We start from the raw sequence: 22,950 nt of genomic DNA, 5'->3' as shown, positions 1-22,950 counted from the left end.
GCGCTGCTCGGGGCCGCTGCCGCCGTAGGCACGCTGTTCAACATTGGTATGTCCAGTGTCAACGTTGTGAACATAGCCACGGTGCGACGGCACGTGGCCGAAATTCAGACGGAGCTCCCACAGTTAAAAGAGCAACTCACCACACAAAGCGCATCCCTGCAAACCATCGGCAAGACACTGAGAGGAACTGTGACAATCCTCAACACTCATAGCGTCATGTTGAATCAGACTGTAAGCTCCATGAAACAGCTGTTCACAGTTTTCCAGAATGACTTTTCCCAAACACAGTTGGTCACGGCATTAATGACCGACATGCTCCGAGAAGTAAGTTCCTCCATGGACAGCTTAAGCCATGGGTAGGATCCCACCATACCTGATACCCCTAAACCTGGTGCAGGCCGCGCTGGCCTCCGCCATAACAACACCCACTGACCCGTTACAAATCCACCTTGCCTACTCATTGGGCAGTGCCATTCCACTGTATGTTGACCCTGCACAGCGAGAGGTAGGCTTCCTCTTAAATTTACCCATCATAGAATCAAGCCAAATCTACCGACTTAAAGAAATCGTCAACGTGGGATTTTGGCAGAGCAACACTTATTTTAGGGAACGGACACCTGAAGTGGTAGCTTATCACGACAGCGATGCACAGCTGTACTTAGCCCCGAACCTGCACATGTGTACCCTCACTAAAAGATATCCACCATCTCTGCCCTAGCAAGCCGTTCCTCAGAGACAACACTGATGGGAGTTGCGGCCTGCAACATCTGGCCAGCGACACACGTTGCCCGGCGGATGCTAAACCTCGCAGCCAAGTCACCGAGACGCAAGTCGAGATTGTGGGGAATCGGTGGCTCGTCAACACTCCGGTACGGTCAGCGACACTGACCTATGACTGACCCATCAAGGGGGGACTGTCATTGTCGCTACACCCTGCTGTTTTTGAGCCTATCTCCAGCATGAGGTCCTCATTTAGGACTGTGACGTTTGCTGATATTTCTGAACTGGTGACCAAGATGAAGCCATCTTCTTGTTCATATGATGTCCTTCCTTATAGGCTCTTCCAAAAGTGTTTGAGGTAATTGGCCCTTGTGTTACCAAAATGGTAAACCTCTCTTTGTCTACTTGTGTGTTTCCCAATGCTTTCAAGCATGCCATAGTGGAGCCCTTACTAAAAAAAGCAGGTTTAGACCCGTTAAGCTCCCGTTCCTGTCCAAGATCTTTGAGAAGGTGGTCTGTGAACAGTTGACATTTTCCTGGACAAAAGTAACATCCATGAGTCATTTCAGTCAGGTGTCCGTAAACAACACTCTACTGAAACGGCCTTACTGAAAGTGTCAAATGACATTATGATGTCTGCTGATTCTGGAAAACACACTGTTCTAGTTCTTTTGGATCTGTCCTCAGCCTTTGACACCGTTGACCATCAGGTTTTGCTGAGAAGACTGAGGGATTAAGTTGGACTGTCAGGGTCAGTTCTACAGTGGTTCTCCTCTTATTTATCTGGGCGTAGCTTCAGTATTACAGCTAACCAAATAATGTCTGAGTCTGCGGATTTGGTGTGTGGAGTGCCTCAAGGTTTCGTTTTGGGTCCTGTTTTATTTTTGTTGTATTTTATCCCTTTGGGAAAGATCATACAAAGGTTCAGTGATGTTTCTTTCCACCTATTCGCTGAAGATAACAAACTTCCTGCTCCTTTAAGTCCTTTAACCCTTAGGGGACCAGGGTGTTTTTGGGGCCCTTAGGATGTTTTGACAAGCACTAACATTTGTGCTTTTTCAGTTATTTATAAACATGTTAATGGCAAAGGTGTAAATTCACTCTATATAGCGCATACGGGGCTACCATAATATATGAGCGACATGTATGTACATGTTTGTATTTTTAAGAGAATAATGTTTATGCGTGGTTATTGAAAAAAATAAAAATGAAAGTTGCTGAAATAAGACCACAAAACACATACTAAATATGTGTCCACAAGACTTTTTAAAAATGGATGTTGTCGCTTCGAGTTCTGGCTTCAAAATGATGTGAAAACCATCCTGCCTTATTGTTCACATAAAGCAAAACATGAATTCATACTTTGTATGACAGTTTTTTGGTCAGAAGAGGTTTATGCGAGGGGGTGGTAATGGCCTATCAATATTAATGAGATTCAGACCAGGGGTGTGACAGACACTCTCCCAATGGCTAATGGCCCATCAAGTGAGGCAGCCTGAACCAAGAATGAGAGGAGATTCAAAGGTTTTTCAATCTGTTTTATTGTAATTCCTCTATATGGAGAAACTAAATGTTCTAAATTTGCTCTAAGCAAATCAAATGTGAGTAAAATAAATAAATAATCAGTCGGCTATAAACAAAGCAATTGTGAAGTCATACAGGCTCATATTGTACTAAGTATAAACAAAATTGAACTAACATCTGTAAAATTGTAGGTAAATATGTACTTTCTTTCTGATTTCTGACTGTGTTGCTAAGCGCACTCCGAGTTGCAGGCGGAGGTAGTGATGAAACTACATTTCTATTTTTTTTTTTTAAGTTGAGGAATATTATTACATAAATATAACCATAGCAGCATTAGTCTATAATGAATAACTGATGTAAATAATTTTAGGCGAGTGCAATAAATATGCGTGTCAATGGGCCATTGCCGGAGAGGCACACCGCAAACAAAACACATTTGCGCAAGTCATTAACTGGGAGCATTAATTTGCGAGCATGCATCGTCAATGATAATAATGAGGCAGCATTTAAACTAGTCAAAATATAATCTAAACATCTAGTAGGCCTATTTTCTAAAATAACTTCTACATTCTAGCTTTCATACACAATGATCTAAACATATCATTTACACATACAAATTTCCTAACTGGGGTTTACAGTGCGTAGCATGCACTTAAAAAAAAACAAAACAAAAAAAAAAAAATCTCTTTAACACGAGATATTAAATTCATGGTATAGATATGCACTTTCATTAGATCGTGTTGAATATATCAAATGTCAATACTCTGGATGGCAAGTGGAAAATAGTCCACCCAGTATAGTATGTAAGCTACATGTTTATATTGAATAGCTTGTCAACTAATGGAAGTAAGACTGCTTGTCAACTAATGGAAGTAAGACTAAATACTTACTCATACGAAATTCTATCCACGGCTCGATCAAACGGTCGTCATCAGAGTCGCGCTCTTCTTCTGATGAAAATGTGGATTTTTCGTCGCTAGTATCCAGGACGAGCTGAAGAGGTTCTACACCGGTGTATCGTGCCATCTTCCTAACGCGCAGGTGAACTGAATGATGAAACTTGAAGCCTTTAATGCATTTGCTTGGGGGCGTTTACCTGTTTTCCATAGATGGCTTAACACATTATCTTGTGAATAGCGCGCTCCGGGAGTAGGCGTGAACGAATTAAAGTGAATGAGCTCGTAATGAGCTCGACTGGAATCGCTCTATTTTCATACAGATTACAGAAGCTGAGAATATTTGTTTTTAATATAAATGACTTCATTTAAAAGATGCGATCTCTAGCTTTATGCCCGTGGGTATGTTTGCCTGTTTGACTGAATTTTCGTGGAGTTACAGATCATTTCCGAACGCGTTTCAAATTGGAGTTCGCTGACAGAGAGAGTGAAGAACTCGCATTATGTTAATTTTTAGTTCATCAAACTATTGGATCTGCCCAGAGTCACTCTGGATCTGCCATAACCAATCGTTAACCTTTGGTCGTGACGTAAGCCTACAACTCAAACTAGCGCACAACCTCAACGTCATCGTTCGCAGCCACTCCCTCTGTTCGCTGATTGGACCTCCAAAAAATGATCGGAGAAAACCAAAAATACACCACAATCCCAGACGTTGTACTGAAGGGAAATAAAATCAGAAGTACGCAGGAGGGCGGAGCCAGGCTATCTCTCGACTGCAATTAGTGCAAAACTCTGCAGCCAGAATTCTGACCCATACTAATAGGAGGACTCACCCTATTCTAAAAGAACTGCATTGGCTGCCAGTGTCCTATTCATACTTTGCACGGATCGTCACAAGTACTGGCTGGTGGGCAAGAACGTCGTTCTCCAGCAACGAAACCCAGTAAACTAATCAAGGATCTTGCCAGGACGTCGCCAGTTTTACTATACAAAAGTTGGTGTTTTGAGGTGTAAACGACATGCCAGATAGTTGTTGTGCGATTGGATGCACTAACCGCAGATGAGATAAGCAACCTTCACAGTATTCACGTCTGTGCAGTGATCATTCCATCACTACATCAAAGGTAATTTCAACATTTGTTTGAATACAATGGGTGTATGATCATGTAATTAATCGTGTCTTTAAGTTACCCTGTAGTTTCTTCAATCAACACCAGCAGCTGGTTCGGCGAGTCAGCTGTTTGTGTTATGAGTCTAAGCTAGGCTTAACTGTATGTTCTCACCGCCGCCAGTGAGAGCGGCAAAATTCATTGAAAATGAATGACTTCCGTAACCTGACTCCGCCAGATGGATTTGCTCCGCATATCCATCTGGAAACCTTCCGTTGAAGTAGTTTTGGTAAGGGGCGAAAATACTGGTTAGCTGATTGGCCTATGTTGGTGATAGACGGGCCAAATCAACCAATCAGATCAACGAAGCATATGACGTACTAACAGAACGTATCTTTTCCTCTGAGAAAAGCCTCCAGAGCAGTGTTTTGCTCTTCTTTCAGTGAAGAAATACTCTGTAATTCCGATAAAACTTGCTCGATAGCCACGCTGATGCTAGTTTCATCCGCTGAAGCCGACATGTTCTTTAGACTGAACTGACGCGCTTCTCGTTGCGTCACACCTCAACCCGCCTCAAAGCCAACGCTGATTGGACGTTCGTTTGGTGAACTGCTCCCAAATTTTCTTTAACGGAAAGTATCCAGACTGATCTGCGAGTGAAACCTTGAAAGCTCGCGAGATCAGGATGGTCTCACGAGGCTATGACTTCCGGGCACTTTGACGCTCTCGCCGGTGGCGGTGTGAGCGCACAGTAACAGCTGTCGTCTTTTGCTAACAACAACAAAAGTGTGTGATAGGTTGTTTTGAGGTTTGTGATATCTCTGGTTTTCAATGAGAACCAGATATGACCCAACAGTAGAGCTAGATTATTTACGGAGGAATTATTACTGCTCAATTATCTTAAAAAAACCTTGTCTGCTTTACACAATTTAGCTACCTTGGAGTTAATCCAAGTCCATAGTTATGAAGCTAGCTCGCTAACAGACTTGATAGCTACTAGAAAAGACCTGGAACTACAGGACTCTACGTTGAAAATACCCGTTTGTTGCCCGCCAGGTATCCATGGTAGTCATGTGACTGCAAAGTATGAATAGGATCAAGTTTAAAATTCTGGTTCTAGTTTTCAGAGCCTTGCATGGTCAGGTTCCTTCTTACATCAGTGATCTGATCCAGCCCAACACCCCTGTGCGGGCTCTGAGGTCTGTGGATCAGAATCTGCTGAAGGTTCCACGCACTCGTTTTCGTACTGGAGGTGACCGATCCTTTCAGGCTGTTGCTTCTAGGCTTTGGAATGATCTTCCGCCCCCTTTGCGCTCTATTGAATCTGTTGTTACCACGCAATTCAAATGTGTGCACCTGCTGACCTGCTGTCAGACTCTCTAAAACTATGCTCTAAAATGTGAAGTGACTCACAGGGTCGCAAGACGACGTAAAGTACATGCATATGAGTTTTATATATAGACAGTAAAATAATGGTTTTATCGAGTTGATGTCAATAGCGCGCGCTATCTGTAGGCATATTCATATTTTGCCGCTATGTGAAAAAATCCAGCAAAATGCACCGGTGCGTTTGTCGACCCCACTGGATTAACTTTAGCCCAGTGGTTCTCAACCTCTCCTGCAGGGACCCCCTGACACACCATGTTTCTGTTTTAACCCTGAAATGGCACACCTGATTCAATTAATTGAAGGCTTAATGAGTAGTTGACTAATTGATCAATTAACTAATTCCTACTTCCTACTCTAATAATGACTCATTAAGCCTTTAATTAATTGAATCAGGTGTGCCATTTCAGGGTTAAAACAGAAACATGGTGTGTCAGGGGGTCCCTGCAGGAGAGGTTGAGAACCACTGCTTTAGCCTAACCATAAATTGTGATTAAAATATATATGATCACTCACATCAAGATGCTGCTGCGGTGGTGGAGTCCATGCAGGAGTAGCAGCGTTTGGCACTGTGTCGCTTTTCAGTGAGAGCTGTGTGGAGAAGCCCATTTCCACCTCTATTGCGTTAGAAAAGCAACTCAGAAGTGTTTCACACTCACGGTCTTCCAGGCCAAGTGCATGCAACCACTGGCGCCTAATTTCCAAGTCTGCTGGAAAGCTATGCAGTCCAGCAGTGCTGTTGCAACCAGCAACACTACACCTAAATACACTCCTGACCACTACAGATAAATCTCATAGACCGTATATAAACTGGACACAGCGACCCCATAGGTTTCAACGGAGAAAAGTGAAGCAAATTAGAAGCACTCACTTCCTAATGGCTGAGGCGTACTGCACAGACTCAAACTGAGCTTGATGACGTGGATGTGACGTGAGCAGCCTGTCTGACAATTTTAAGTCTTCTAGTACTGTAGCTGTGCCAAGAGCAATCTGAATCATTCCCTTCCGAATCTTGCAGAAACGGAGAGCGTGAGTAGGAGCTGTCAATGAGCTGGGAGCAGGAGCAACTTTATGATTCTCTATGGGCTTCTCCCTACACTTTATCGGACTTTATGCCTCCACGTCCCCCCGATTTACTGTGAGCTTCTCCTCCTGCCTATACGGTAATTTCCAGAGAGTCGCGTGTTATGACGCAAGCGTTAGCCTACTTTTACAAAAACTGTTTCTACTGGGCCATAATGTAAGATACAAGGTAATGGAGCCTTTTATACATTGTCGTGTTTATTTAGAAATAAACAAATGGACAAATAGAGTCTTTAAACGCCTCAGATGTAAAGTTATTCGCTGTTAAAGTGACGCCAAAATGAATGGGAGTCAATGGAATGCTAACAGCAGGTTATGGCTTGTTAGCCAATGGCAGCCCCTGGGTGTGGTACGGTTTTCGAGCGCTGGATTGACCCCCTGATAAATCTACGCTAGCTCATACCAAGGGCGTGGTGAGCTGGAACCTGCTTACGTCACCTGCCACCACTTACGTCACGTACCACCGCAAACATCCAATAGGAAAATTCAACTGCAGTAGCCACCATTCAACCTGAAGAGGGCAGCACTCAGACGTTTTTACACCATATATTAAAATTAAAACACTTTATACCCAAATGTCAAAAAAGTTACTTGAATCAATGAACAGCACTAATAAAGCCCCATTCTTACAGATCATTAACTAAAAAAAAGTTGGTTTAGGGTTTAGTTTCCCTTTAAACAATGGCCCTGAACGGTGGTTTTATGTCAACATTGTGACAAAGCTGTAACAACCTTCAAGTTAGTTAAGTTAGTTAAAGCAACGTTTTGGCCATGTTGTTAAAATGTTGTTAGAACGTCGGGTAGGCTACGTTGTGCCAACTTTCTGTGTTTGCTGGGTTGTTTACTTGCCTAGACTAGAGAAGAAGGATTGTTCAAATATTATTGTGTGTTGAATGACATATTTATGTCTTTGTGTCAGTTTATTGTTTAAAATGGTCCTTTCGTATCCTGGATGTTTAATGATGTCACGCGTGACCTTTCTACGGAAGCATATTGCATTCACTTAAGAGAAAAAAAAATCTACTCTGTTTTTCTTAATAGCTTGTTTTCATATGACGTCATGCCACTGCGTTGCCATGGCGCGAAATGCAAATGGAGGGCAGGAAGTGATTTGCTGTATTTAGAAAGCACTACAACAAACTCAAAATGCCTATGTTTTGAGTCGTTTATGGTTACTTAAATCGATCAAACCACGAGGAGTTTTACCGTGTACCAAAAGTTGTTGTTCATAAGGGGGGAAAATGCAAGAAATTGACCGAAAAACGGCTTGCAAACCTACGTCTGCGGTCGGGAGGAGCCGAATGGGAAAATGCCCGTGTGTGCAGTGATCACTTCATCAAATGTGAGTTAATACAACTTAAGTGGCTATGTTTGTGTAACGTGTAACGTTTACGAACTTTGTAAAGTCAAAGTATGTCTGTAAGACGAGGTAGTTGCTGATATCTACCGCCTCGATGGCAGGAAAATCTTTCAATTCAGTTGAAAATCGCTCCTCTTCATAACGTAAGGATCACGTCCAACATATGTTTTATTTTTTGTTTATATCTTTCTCTTGTAATAGCGTGTAAAGTAGTACAGTACGGACTTTCCTCCATCTCGTCCATTGCGCTCTTCACTCCCTGCCCTCCATCTGAATTTCGCGCGTCATCATAATCACGTGACTGAAACCCAGCTATTAACGAGTTAATTATCTCAGAATTACGAGATAATTTTTCATGAAAAAAAGTTTTTGCTCTGTTTTTCTGAATTAACGAGTTAATTATCTCAGAATTACGAGATAATTTTTCATGAATAAAAAGTTTTTGCTCTGTTTTTCTGAATTAACGAGTTAATTATCTCAGAATTACGAGATCATTTTTCAAGAATAAAAAGGTTTTGCTCTGTTTTTCTGAATTAACGAGTTAATTATCTCAGAATTACGAGATAATTTTTAATGAATAAAAAGTTTTTGCTCTGTTTTTCTGAATTAACGAGTTAATTATCTCAGAATTACAAGATAATTTTTCATGAATAAAAAGTTTTTGCTCTGTTTTTCTGAATTAATGACTTATCTCAATTGACCGTTCGCAAAAGCCACGCCCCCAAGTTATTGTTACTACGCCCGTCAAACAATTGAGAACCAGACACATAGCCATGGCTGGGTTGAGCTCCATACCTATTGGTATAAGTGATTGGTTTTGGAGATTAAAATACAATAAGTTCATAATCGCCTATTGGGACCTTAATACACAGTAGGCCTATGCCAGATAGCTAGAAGTTGGCGATCCACTGGCAACCACCACCGGAGAGCTAAACGTCGTCGTCAACCCCTTGCTATCTCTGTATGGATAGCAACATGGTTAGCGCTTATCAGATAGCTTAGGCCATGTCCAATAGGACACGGGTATTTTTATAACCGGGACTTTTTTTACGCGGTTCGGCCGTTTGTCCACACAGAAACGCAGTATCAGGTCACTGAAACCGAACATTTTTGAAAACCCCTGCCAGGGTGAGGATTTTCAGAAACGCCGGTTGCAGTGTTGTCGTGTTGACAGTATAACCGGAGTTTTTGCCTTGCGACGTCAGAGTGTGTGCCGTTATCCGCTGTGTTTGACGTCAGATTATGCGCCGCTGACGGCTTCTGATTGGCCAACGTGGCTTTACGTTTAGGGTTATATCGCAGCCTGCTGGTGCGGCATGCTCTTGACGGCGCTTGATAGCGTGTTTTTGCGTTTTCATGTAGACAGAGATTTTTTTTAAACGCAGGAGGAAAAACTCCGGTTATAAAAATACCCGTGTCCGTGTGGACATGGCCTTAGTATGTTATGACTTTACAGATGGCAAATGTGTTGATTTGTTGGTGAAATGTTATGCACTGCTTTCGGTAACAATTCTAGATGGAAGCACAACTAAGTTCAGTTTTACAGATTTTATAGTGACCGTCAACCTGTATGTGCTTGAAAGGCTAACAGCTACCTTATGGTGTGTTCACACCGAACGCGAATTTAATTATTTGCGCGAGTAGATTACATACAAAGTCAATGCAAAGACGCGAATAGACGCATCATTCGCGCCGGGCGTCGCGAATGACGCGAATTGGGCGACACGTTTGCTGCGAACGTCTTCAGCGCAAGTTGAAAAATTTGAACTCGAGCGGAAGATTCGCAAATGTTCAAGCGTCTAACTAGACGCGTATTTGACGCTCTATTCGCGTTCGGTGTGAACACACCATTACAGGCTGCCTGAAACGCCTCCTCCCTCTAAACTTTTGGGGTACCAGGTGTCGGACTTGCAGGTGCCATAGGCGCATCGTTTCACCATCTTGCTGAAATCGCAATGTTTGACGGGGGTCCTTCTCCTTAGTTACAGTTGCTGAGCTATGATTGGACGAGGACCGTTCGAGGGCGGGGTTTTGCGAACGGTCAATTATGCAAAAAAATTGTATTCATGAAAAATGAACTCGTAATTCTGAGATAATTAACTCGTTAATTCCGAAAAACAGAGCAAAAACTTTGTATTCATGAAAAATGATCTCGTAATTCTGATATAATTAACTCGTTAATTCAGAAAAACAGAGTAGATTTTTTTTTCTCAAGTGAATGCAATACGCTTCCGTACCTTTCCAACGTGATGACGGCTATATAATTTACATGATATGATAAGAAAAGCGATAGATTTAATCAGCGCGATTTGCTGCAATGTTTTTGCCCCTTCAGAACAAAAGTGGATGTTACTCACTTGTTCAGATGACATTTTTCCGGTGAAAATTCTTATGTTGGTCATATATACTTCCAAAAAGTAGAATCTGTGATTCTGAATGACAGTATCCACGAGTAGGGGGAGGCTGCAGACCTGGAGCCGGCAGATATACGCCCCTGGCAGTTTTAGGCCCCGGCAGTTTTACGACCCTGTTGTTCCTGATGCGTCCAGTAGAGGGATATATTGCGAAATAACATCATTAAATCGACGCTTAATAACCCGTCCGACTTGACAATTTTGTGTTTTTTGTTAATTTAAATATAAACGTTATAGTGTAGATCTGCACGGATTAAATTATCTGTTTAACAAAAAAACAAGGGGGGTAAACGGACATCAAAAGAGATTGAATTAGGGTACACAAATCAATGCAATATTACATTTTGTCAATATAAAAACATGTAAGGTTCTTTACAACAGACTCAATGATATTATTTGTTTTATAAACCTTTGAGTTTAAAGTTTCTGACATTTTCTTAAAGGAAGGAAAAAAATGAACTTTATATCAGAGGAGAATATTCTAGAATCAGGATTACTTTGAATGGTTCTGTCTTTATGAAGATGAAACTTGCCCAGAAGACAAAGTAATAATACCGTATAATCAAGTTTAACATCGTTAGAATTAAAATCTGACAAAAATAGATTCTGTCATTTGTATGTTAAATAATCTGCTAAAGTTATTGTTTTTTAGCAATGATGCAACATTTATTATTTATAAACGATTAGCTCGATAGAGCTAGGGTAGGTAGATATCAATTCATTTATATATCAATGGATGCGTCTATAATGTATTTTGACAGGTTTCTGTTCTATCTGGCTTAAACTTAGCTAACCACGTGTAGGTTTAGCTTCCCTTCTGTACTCAATTTAAAATTAAAATTAATTTTCTTTTGTTGCCTGTCTTTAGCTTGGCGGTAACACTTTATTTTAAGGTGCTTGTAATAAGCAGTAATTAACAGTTAATAAGACACTTATAAGACCTTATAAGATGCATATAAGATGCATATAAGCATTAACTAATGATAATAAATAAATAAAATTAAATAATACATTTCTCAAGTATCAATACATTGCACTTTTAGAACCGCCGAACAAACATAAATGGTAACACAAACTCCCAGTGCCTTAAAAATTTACCTTCCCAAGAGGGAGTAGTTTCCCTGATCTCTTCAGGGCCTGGACCTTTAATTAACCTTTATATGAAGTAGTTAATGCTTATATGCATCTTATATGCATCCTATAAGGTCTTATAAGTGTCTTATTAACTGTTAATTACTGCTTATTACAAGCACCTTAAAATAAAGTGTTACCGATAATGGAAATATGTGAATTTTTTTTACAGTCTATGGTGTGAACACACAAAAGACACATTTATAATAGGTATGTAAATCTCTCTCTCTCTCTCTAAGTAAACAGTTAAACTGCACACTCACTCAAATACGTTAGAACACATTAAAAACTTTCCCCATATGGTTTGAATGTAGATTCTGGTTTGAGTTGTTTCTTATAAATGAGATGATCTAATTATCTAATTTATATCTTAATATACATTTTTTCTTAAAATAGCTTACTGATCTGGACTGAAATGTAGGGTATGTGCACTTAATGTGGGTTTTATCATACTCTGTCTTTACCAAGTTCTCTTTAACTTGGATCTCATAAAGGTGTGTTTGCTTTAGCTACTTAAGGAAATACACACACACACACACACACACACACACACACACACACACACACACACACACACACACACACACACACACACACACACACACACACACACACACACACACACACACACACACACACACAGGGACAAGGTCAAATTCACCATGGATGTCCTTTTTAACTTTTTTAATGTTTCATTTTTTAATGTTTCATCAGTAGGGTTGGGTACCGAAACTCGGTGCCAATAGGGAACCGGTTCCGACGTAAACGGTAGTAACCAGACCGAATAAGAACGAAAATTTCGGTGCCTGATTTCGGTGCCTAACTTCATTAGGCACACACACACACGCAAGGTCTCTCGCTCTCTCGCTCACGGTCAATGCGTGAGAGTTGGCAGCTCTGCCTGCTAGTAATCTCTATTAATCTCCAGTATTATTAAATTGTTTGATACAATATTGTTTCATTTGATATTATGTAAATATGAATTTTTATTTTATATTGGTTTTATTATTACCATATGTTACTTGTATTTATATTGTTTAAAGATTTAAGTTAATATTGTGTCCAGTTTGGCCCTGTAAATTAAAGGGTATTATTTTTTTATAAAGTGTGTACGGTTTCATTTTCTTAAGTACCGATTTAAGAACCGTTTAAGCACCGGAACCGTTTAAAAAATACAGAGTAGGTACTGGAATCGGATAAAACCCAACCGATACCCAACCCTATTCATCAGTGAGCAGGAGCAGTTAAAGAAAAAAAAAAACAGTTAAAGAAGAGTGGCAAACCATAGGGGAGTCATCATAATTCATAAATGGTGTTAATAAATATTTTTTTGTGAACAACAATATTGTCTATATCTTCTAAATGGCCCATGGAATTTTAGAAAAGGGATAAATTGTGTTTGTCTTCATAAAATGCTGTGTAGGACACTGTTTTGTAGCTGTATGATGACCAATAGAATAGTACAGCAGATATTTCCTCGAGGGTCCATATTATTACACGGTACTGCATGTCTAATGGGCTAAATATAGTTAATATCTAAATGTGACTTTATATAAATTCACAAAAACATATTTCACTCAGTCTCCTGTATATAAAAACCTACGGTGAATTGGCCTATAACTACAATAGGTCATAGCATCATAACAACATAGTTGATCCAACTATGTGTATTTTTAATTTTTCAATCACAAAAACAAATAGTCTTCTGTAGGTTGAGTGAAGAGAGTGAAGCCCAACTGAATATCTACAGAAAATTTAATCCGTGGAGATCTACACTGTAACGTTTATATTTAAATTAACAAAAAACACAAAATTGTCAAGTCTATGGACGGGTTATTAATGTGTAAGCGTCGATTTAATTATGTTATTTCGCAGTATATCCCTCTACTGGACGCATCAGAAACAACAGGGTCCTAAAACTGCCGGGGCGTAAAACTGCCAGGGGCGTATATCTGCCGGCTCCAGGTCTGCAGCCTCCCCATATAGGTATCCACACCGGCGCGGTGATTGACAGCCGCACATTCTCCTCAAAATATTGGATTCATCCGCGCTGTGCCGTGCCAACATTTCGGACTGCAGCTTTAAAGGAGAACTCCGGCGCAAAATGAACCTTTGGTCTAATTACACATTGTTACCTAGTCAACCGTTATCTGAGATTTGTTTTCATGATTATTGAATGTAAATAGTTGTATCTCTAAAAACAGTTTAGCCTATAAAGCTAGTATATTGGGCATAGTGTAATGACAAATAAAAATCGCTTGTTAATACCACTAACAAGGCTGAAAATAGACCCACACTAACACGGTAGCATAATGAGGGTCCCTACCTTCAAACCGAAGCATTGAGAACTTTGTCAGTGTCCAGACAGTTTAATAAGAAGATATTTTAAACATACAGTCAATTTCGCGTATACAGGCAGGAGCCATCTTTGAAATACAGCCTTTACCAGTCGATCTACGAACGCCGATCCAAGTGCGCTGGTGAGAATGTGAACGAGCTATAAGTTGTGATAAGGTGAGCGCGAACAGCAGGCTTGGATCGGCGTTCGTAGATCGACTGGTAAAGGCTGTATTTCAAAGATGGCTCCTGCCTGTATACGCGAAGTTGACTGTATGTTTAAAATATCTTCTTATTAAACTGTCTGGACACTGACAAAGTTCTCAATGCTTCGGTTTGAAGGTAGGGACCCTCATTATGCTACCGTGTTAGTGTGGGTCTATTTTCAGCCTTGTTAGTGGTATTAACAAGCGATTTTTATTTGTCATTACACTATGCCCAATATACTAGCTTTATAGGCTAAACTGTTTTTAGAGATAAAACTATTTACATTCAATAATCATGAAAACAAATCTCAGATAACGGTTGACTAGGTAACAATGTGTAATTAGACCAAAGGTTCATTTTGCGCCGGAGTTCTCCTTTAATAATGCAAATGTATAGTCCAACATTTGTGCGTCTTTGATCGCTAGTGTGTTTTGCCCACTGTGCTGTGTTCTTTTTTTTTTTACAGTCTACGGTTTTGCTAATGAACGACGCGATGAAAGTGGAGAAGAATTCCCTCTGTTTTACATCGTGACGAAGTTATGCCTACGGTGGCGGAACCAATCCAATTTATACACAAGTTTGAGTAAATTAGAATAAGATTTAGAACAAATAAAAGAATTTCATGTCATTTAATTTATACTCACCTTATTCACATATGTCTCAGATTGTTTTTGTCAGAATCTCTCCGTCTTTGTCTGACTGCATTCGAGAAAGAGAAACTAAAAGGGTCTAAGCCTCGAGACTATTAGACGCGTTTAGTTTCTCTTTCTCACCACTTCCGCGTTAAACTTTGTTACCTACTTTGTGGGAGCGAAGGCGTATGGATGGGATCCAGATTCGACCAAAAGATGGAAAAATGGAGATCTGATGAATTTATTCTTTTAGAGACCAAAAACAAGCAGCAGAAGAGAGAGTGAAAATACGATTTCTCCCTTGAAGACAGCTGACAGCTCTTCATGAAATTTCTGTGTTCAGGTAAAGGGGAAAAGAAGGAAGAAATAACTAATTTGTTCAGACTGATATGTTATTACTCAGGGAGGTGCTGAACAGTTAAACCAGTTCCATGGACAGGTTTCCCCCCTCACTCCAACCTCTCATTTTATATATTTTTCTCTCTTTCCCTTCTTACTCCTCAGATGAAATATATAGAAGGTTCTTTTTTTTATATAAGCTTTTGTTCATTTTAACACTATGGAAGCTTGTTTCCGCCACTGAATAAAAATAAAATAATAATAATTGCGACTTTTTATCTCACAATTGCGAGATATGAAGTCAGAATTCTGAGAAATAGCTAAAGTCGCAATTGCGAGATATAATTACCAAACAAGGCCTGAAAACAACCAATCAGAACATGACACATGACAGAGAGGAAGCTTTAGATTCCATAACGACTTTAAAATACTACAGAAATTGAATAATCAAATATACAAATAAAACGCTGTATAGTCTTCACTGTATGAATTAAATATACATTACTTGAATAATAAAGATACAAAAGTGATTCAGTCAAAAGCAGTGAGTGATTTCTGATTTTTTAATTTTGTATTTACATTAATGAAATGGATGGCAACAGTTTATTAGGCTGCTGTCCCTTTAAGAACAAATGCACAGATCTTTTAATAAAGGTAATACTGTTAAGGGCCGTTCACATATCGCGCCTCAAAACGTGTGGAAGGCGTGGCTGTGCCGCTGTCTCCTTTCCACAAGCTTGTGAGCTCCCGTGGCGTCTGTCGTTGCTATGCAACCATGAACTGAGCTCTCAGTCTCTACAATGACGAAGTTTCAGTAATGGATTTACACCACCGAAAAACACTGAAGCTCTGCTACAAGATTTATTTATGGAGAAGAGAAAAAACTTGTAGTGTTTGGGTGCACTCCATCCTTAAAAGAACCATAGAGAGAATTTCACCAGCTGTGTGATTGGTTGGTTCTAGTCACATGACCCGCGGTGCGCCACCTACATTTCGCGACCATGTTGCTTCCATTATGAGCGCGCGCCTACATTTGAAATGATGAATTTGAGCGTGACATGTGAACGGCCCCTTACACATCCTATTTGCTTCCAACTGTTTACATTCACGTAGAACAAAACAGACTCCAGAATACTCCACACAATGTGCATTTTGACAAAATTGTGTGTAATTAACCATTAAAGCGCAATAAGCTGTGAAAGAGAGCTGAATTTGGGATTACATGCATTTGAGCGGCATTTGTGCTCGAGCTTCAGCTGTATGTCCGTCAGCGCAACATACAGTCGTTTTTTTCGCAGCTTATCGTGATTAATAACGCACCAACGTGTCAATAACTTTAAGTAGTAGAGTGAAGTTAAAAAAATATAACACAAAATATATTTAGGATATAGATTTTTGAAATTTGTACATCTATGCGATTCAGCTGAAGATAGAGTCGTGATTCATGTATGAATTAATTCCCCCCCCACCCCTAATATTGTGTAACATTGTGTTACTGATCCCATTCATAGTATGATATTAGTGACGTTATTAATTTCGCATTATTGATTATAGTGAACATGTAATTGTACATCTTCAATTGAGCTATGATAGTCATAGAAAATGAAAACACATTTTATACAAAAAACTCTTTGAGCTCCTGCATCATATAAACACACATAGACATCAAGAATCAGTATATGAATCTCAACAACGATGACATGATTCATGGTGCAATGCATCCTGGGTGCACTATGCGAAACCGAACTCCCAGTATGCATTGCAGCATGAATCATGTCACCGTTGTTGAGATTCATGCATTGGGTCTCATTCATGAAACATTCGTAAATATACGAGTAAATATGCGAGTGATTTGCGCGTAAAGAGACCTTCCCGAAAACTCTTCTCCTGATTCACAAATACTTCGTAAACGTCAGATGTGATAGTGAAATGTGTGTGTGTGTTAATGAATTCCAATCAGTCGTAAATGGGATGCGCGTGCACGTTCATTCTCAATTACCATAAATCCTGCCCATTAAATCCGACTGACAACTATATATGGGCATCATATTATGACATGAATGCGAATGAAAAAAAAATTCTCAGATGCAGAAATTGAAGTTTTATTATCAGAAGTTCATTCAAAACGCGTAGAAGTTCATTCAAAAGTTCATATTTTCAAGCGTAGCCTACATAGTGGCGTATCGGGTCCTAAAAAAAGGAAGCTTGGCAGCATATGGAGTTTCATCTGTTATCTATTAATCGAACATTCCCAGAAGTGAGAAGAAAATGGTTCGACATTAAGCTTGAGAGCAAAAAAAACGAATTAGTTCACTTCGGAAAAATAGTATTCAAACTGGAGAAGGACCACCACCGCAGATGCTATTACTGGCTCTCATGATAAGAAAAAACGTATGTAATTACTATATAATATTTTTTCAAATATTAGCTACATATTTGTTGAATAATAGCTACATATTTGTTGAATATGTAGCTACCCGATTAAGGTGAATTAAAATGCAGCCTTATTAATGAGCAAAACGTTCGGGTGTTAAGCGCACTATTTACGCGTGGCTGGGAGCAGGTGTAGATTTCTTGTGTACCAACTAACATTTGGAAAATACGAACATTTTAATGAATCCGAAAATTTACGCCAGAACCACTTTACACACGATTTACACAAAAATTCGTTCTGCTCGTGTTTCATGAATGAGACCCAATGATTCTTGATGTCTGTGTGTGTCTAAAGTCATTCAGGAGTTATAGGTCATATAATGGTAAACAGTTGCTGTGCATTTCCCAAGCACATCTCAGTGTAGGTCATTTATATTATGAAACTGACTATCATTTTAAGATAATGCAATAATGCATTTACAACTGTTGAAAAAAAAGATTTATTATCCTCATTTATGTTCTTGATTCTCTGCCTCTCCTGAGCTTCCTTGTTCATTCTTTCCTCTTCTTCCAACTTCCGTCTCTCATTTTCCTCTCTCTGCCTCTTCTGAGCCTCCTTGTACATCTCATTTGTATAATGTCCTCCTCCGTTCTCCATCACCATTCTTACTATCTTATCCAGCAGTTTATTAACCTGTGATGGATTTTTATCTTTGTTATTGAAAACATGATACCTGTCTTGACACTGTCTAACAAGCTCTTCAATCTGCCCGTTTTTGTTCAGAAACTCCTCTATAGGTGTATCTATCTGATCTCCTCTAGTGAACAGAATGATGGAGTAATAAGCAGCTTTTTCTCCAAAGTTCTCCTGAATCCATTTCACAGTTTTTTTCTCCTCGTCTGTGAATCTCACGTCCAGTCTGATGACCAGCAGAAATGCATGAGGACCAGGAACAGACATATTGACACATTTCTCAAGCTCATCCTTCAATATTTTTTTACTGATTTTTGTATCAAACAGTCCTGGAGTGTCAATCACTGAGATGTTTCCACCTTTCACCTTCTTCTGATGTTTCAGGCATGTCTTAGTCACAGATTCAGAAGACATGTTTTCTTCAAACACCTTTTCTCCCAGGATGGTGTTTCCTGATGCACTCTTTCCAGCTCCAGTTTTACCAACCACCATTATCCTGAGATCTGCCATGACTGCAGAAGATAAAAAGACAAGGTCCTGGTATTAACATGTGTTTCAAATGCATATCCCATTACAGCTTGTTTTCAGATTTCTTTGAGACTCTGCCTTTTTTTCTTACATTTTTGATTAAGGTAGCCTATATTATATAATACAGATACACTCACCTAAAGGATTATTAGGAACACCATACTAATACTGTGTTTGACCCCCTTTCGTCTTCAGAACTGCCTTAATTTTACGTGGCATTGATTCAACAAGGTGCTGAAAGCATTCTTTAGAAATGTTGGCCCATATTGATAGGATAGCATCTTACAGTTGATGGAGATTTGTGGGATGCACATCCAGGGCACGAAGCTCCCGTTCCAACACATCCCAAAGATGCTCTATTGGGTTGAGATCTGGTGACTTTGGGGGCCAGTTTAGTACAGTGAACTCATTGTCATGTTCAAGAAACCAATTTGAAATGATTCGAGCTTTGTGACATGGTGCATTATCCTGCTGGAAGTAGCCATCAGAGGATGGGTACGGCCATAAAGGGATGGACATGGTCAGAAACAATGCTCAGGTAGGCCGTGGCATTTAAACGATGCCCAATTGGCACTAAGGGGCCTAAAGTGTGCCAAGAAAACATCCCCCACACCATTACACCACCACCACCAGCCTGCACAGTAGTAACATGGCATGATGGATCCGTGTTCTCATTCTGTTTACGCCAAATTCTGACTCTACCATCTGAATGTCTCAACAGAAATCGAGACTCATCAGACCAGGCAACATTTTTCCAGTCTTCAACTGTCCAATTTTGGTGAGCTCTTGCAAACTGTAGCCTCTTTTTCCTATTTGTAGTGGAGATGAGTGGTACCCGGTGGGGTCTTCTGCTGTTGTAGCCCATCCGCCTCAAGGTTGTGCGTGTTGTGGCTTCACAGATGCTTTGCTGCATACTTTGGTTGTAACGAGTGGTTATTTCAGTCAAAGTTGCTATCTATCAGCTTGAATCAGTCGGCCCATTCTCCTCTGACCTCTAGCATCAACAAGGCATTTTCGCCCACAGGACTGCCGCATACTGGATGTTTTTCCCTTTTCACACCATTCTTTGTAAACCCTAGAAATGGTTGTGCGTGAAAATCCCAGTAACTGAGCAGATTGTGAAATACTCAGACCGGCACATCTGGCAACAACAACCATGCCACGCTCAAAATTGCTTAAATCACCTTTCTTTCCCATTCTGACATTCAGTTTGGAGTTCAGGAGATTGTCTTGACCAGGACGACACCCCTAAATGCATTGAAGCAACTGCCATGTGATTGGTTGATTAGATAATTGCATTAATGAGAAATTGAACAGGTGTTCCTAATAATCCTTTAGGTGAGTGTATATACTTCTACAGTGTTATTTAACCCATCCGTTATTGCTGTTGAAAAGAAGCTCTTGTTGGAAGTACCTTGTTGATGATTTTACACTTTTAAATGTCATTTTAATGTTTAATGTTTGATGGTTGAAGGGTGAGTAGAATAATTTCATCTCATTGTAAAAAATATATTGCGTTCATAGAGCGAGCCTTTCACTGATTGTTTACAGCTCAACGGAAGTTACACCTACAGTATATTTCGCACAAAGCATTATGGGGCGTAGGAATAAGGTGGATAAGTTTTACATTTTCAGTTCATTATGAAACAGTGGCGGCACAGGGTCATTAAAGCAAAACACTGAATGAATGTTTAGCTGACAAATGTGTAAAAGTTGAGTAATATTATATATTGTGTCAGGGGAATATCCTTAAACACTGATCAATTAAATATCATACTTTCTGTTCTCTTCTTTTTAAAGAATGTCAAAGATGCGAACCATTATCCAGGTCATTTTGAACAAGCGCAAAAAATGACGAAAGCTTGCTTTAATCAGAGCTCTGGCGTGACTGTGCAAAGCACGTTACAATATTGAGTTCGGATTAGTCAATCACTGTTATTTATAGTTTGTCTAATAATCATACAGAGAATTTTAATGGAGATGGTGGCTTCTTTACAGAGGGGATGCTTTTTGTCTTTTTTTTCAACAAGGGGGATGCCATCCCTCAAATCGAGCCCTGGATATACATCATTCTTATGAAAATGATGGCTTGAAGAACACAGATACACAGATATATCATCTAAATCGTGTGTTTATTGTCTTTATGTTGCTTCAGTCATAACGTCTCTTTTTGCATGTTATTGAGTGGTTGCAGGTGACATCACTTTATAGGCCAAGAAACGTGTTAGCTTTTTAACACTTCTAGTTCAATCGTCCCGGAATGAATAGTTCTCTTACGAGAGGTTATCTCGTATTGCGTAAGTTTAGCTTAGGCTACGGGAAAGATTCATCTACTCGAGATATTGAAGCCAAAAAATGATCCTTAATTTTGTATTCATTGTCAACGCAGTGCAGCAGCTAGCAGACCTAGAGCAGGCTATCTCGCGTGCTCATTGGCTGCCCTGCGGGCAACTGCAACAGCCTACCAGTGAGCCCGGCGTGACGTAACGCCCAATGAAGGGCGCCCGCGCCTTCATAGCGTCATAGCCCGCCAGAATGGGCGTGGCTTAGCGTATAAAAATAGGGGCTGTAGGCTGACTTCCCTAATTTTTCGTCTCTTCAGCGTGCTCTTCGCATCGCTGGATCTGAGGAAGCCGGCCGTCTTCGCCACCTTCAGCCATCCGTGCGAGCTACGCTATCCGGCGACGTATCCTTTTTTTGCCTTGCTATATTCCTAAAAGAGCAGCGAGCGTCTTTTTCAAGATGCCTCGCACTTCCTGCGGCTCGTGCAGGGCCCCGCTCAGCGTCAGAGACCGCCACGTGATCTGCGCTCTCTGCATGGGCCAGGAACATGCAGAGCTCGCCCTCGCGTCGGAGGCTGCGAGCTCTGTGAAGCGCTTCCGTTGTCGACCCTGCGGGCTTGACTCGAAGCATTCAAACCGGAAGTAGTCACTCCGACCTTTGCGGGACCGCGCAAGAAGAAGCGCCGTTCCCAAAGCCAGCCGGAGCCTGTGGCCACAGCGACGCGCTTGCCGGAAAACCTCCCTCGAGCCTCGCTTTCACCTTCCCCGCCTCCCTTCGCCAACACGCAGCTGCCGCTCACGAACCTCACTGCCGTCGCGTCTGAGGATGAGGTCGAGGGACACGCCACAAGGGACTACTGTTCTAACCGCGGATAGCTTCCTTTACGTTACAAGGAAGCTACCCCGCCCTCGCACCCCGTGCGCTCTTGTTATCTGTTCGCACTACTTAAGCTTACGTTTTTTCCCCCTGTGGCTCAGTGGCTAAACCCTAAGCTTTCGCGCCAGAGACCCATGTTCGATCCCGGCTCCCGCAGCAGATAAAATTTATGCAGCTCTCCTTTCTGAGCTCGCGACCAGCTTTCTTACATACAGAAAGCGAGCGTGCGCCCCGCGCGCATGCGTCACCGGCGAGAGGGGAAAGAGTGTGGTTGTTTTTTCCGCCGAGGCCTGACAAACCCCCTCTTTTCTCAAACATTTCCCAGCTCCTCCCAGTTCCAGCGGCTGGTAATGTCTATACTGCAGTGAGCCTGTTATATAACACGCACGCCTGCAAACAATGCCGACACACACACGGAAACGGTGATGACGCTTTCTCTTATGTGCTCGCGCTAACTAAAGCTTATGTTGTTTCCCCCTTTGGCTCAGTGGCTAAACCCTAAGCTTTCGCGCTGGAGACCCATGTTCTATCCCGGCTCTCGCGGCAGATGAAATTTATGCGGCTCTCCTCAGCGAGCCGCCGTATTCAGATCCGGCTCACGCCGATGGTGTTTTTAGTGTAGAAAGGTGCCCACATCTCTGTGTTCACCCCTACACACAAGCACAACACTTCCCGTGTCATTCACAGAGCCCACTCCCTTAAAGCGAGAAACTGCTCGAGTGTTGAACGTAGGAAATGTGTCCACGAGTTCGTGCCCACGCCTACTTTCTGCCCGTTCTATCACACGACCATTAAAGACTCATATCAAACTATGAGAGAGAAAGACGCGCGTGTCCCGCTGCGGCCGGACTGCCGTCAAAGTTTATTCCCTGTCAGTCCCCTTCAAACAGGCTACTGCAGTGGTTCATTTAGCAGCCAACGAGCCGGTTCTTTTTTTCCCTCTCGCCTGCACACAAATGCCGTTTTCACGGCGACCCAGAGAAATCTCAAAGAGTATAATGTCTGGTTATCCGGCTCACGCCGATGGTGTTGTAGTGACTCTGACAGGGTATCCG

General features: G+C 41.1%; 1 protein-coding gene across 1 annotated transcript; it reads right to left on the bottom strand.

The window, feature by feature from the left end:
- Positions 1-2,155: 2,155 nt before the first annotated feature.
- Positions 2,156-18,723, bottom strand: LOC130081783 (GTPase IMAP family member 9-like). The gene is made up of 2 exons (XM_056246486.1): positions 17,996-18,723; positions 2,156-2,215 (listed from the first exon to the last, which is right to left on the bottom strand). The coding sequence occupies exons 1-2, from the start codon at positions 18,716-18,718 to the stop codon at positions 2,156-2,158; spliced, it is 783 nt and encodes a 260-aa protein (XP_056102461.1). The 5' UTR covers positions 18,719-18,723.
- Positions 18,724-22,950: the final 4,227 nt, after the last annotated feature.

Source organism: Rhinichthys klamathensis, unplaced genomic scaffold, assembly GCF_029890125.1.
Source record: "Rhinichthys klamathensis goyatoka isolate OS25496 unplaced genomic scaffold, OSU_Roscu_1.1 h1tg000040l_1, whole genome shotgun sequence".
NCBI classification, from domain to species: Eukaryota; Metazoa; Chordata; class Actinopteri; order Cypriniformes; family Leuciscidae; genus Rhinichthys; species Rhinichthys klamathensis.
The sequence above is the reverse complement of the archived record's forward strand: the minus strand, read 5'-3'. Positions and strand labels throughout refer to the sequence as shown.

What these genes read in the sequence shown, in the direction of transcription:
- LOC130081783 (XM_056246486.1), bottom strand. Translation starts at nt 18,718, where the DNA reads ATGGCAGATCTCAGGATAATGGTGGTTGGTAAAACTGGAGCTGGAAAG. An exon ending in AATCTTTTTTTTCAACAGTT is followed by an intron (nt 2,216 to 17,995) that starts GTAAATGCATTA and finishes TTCTTGGTTCAG; the next exon opens with GCTGCCTCACTTGATGGGCC.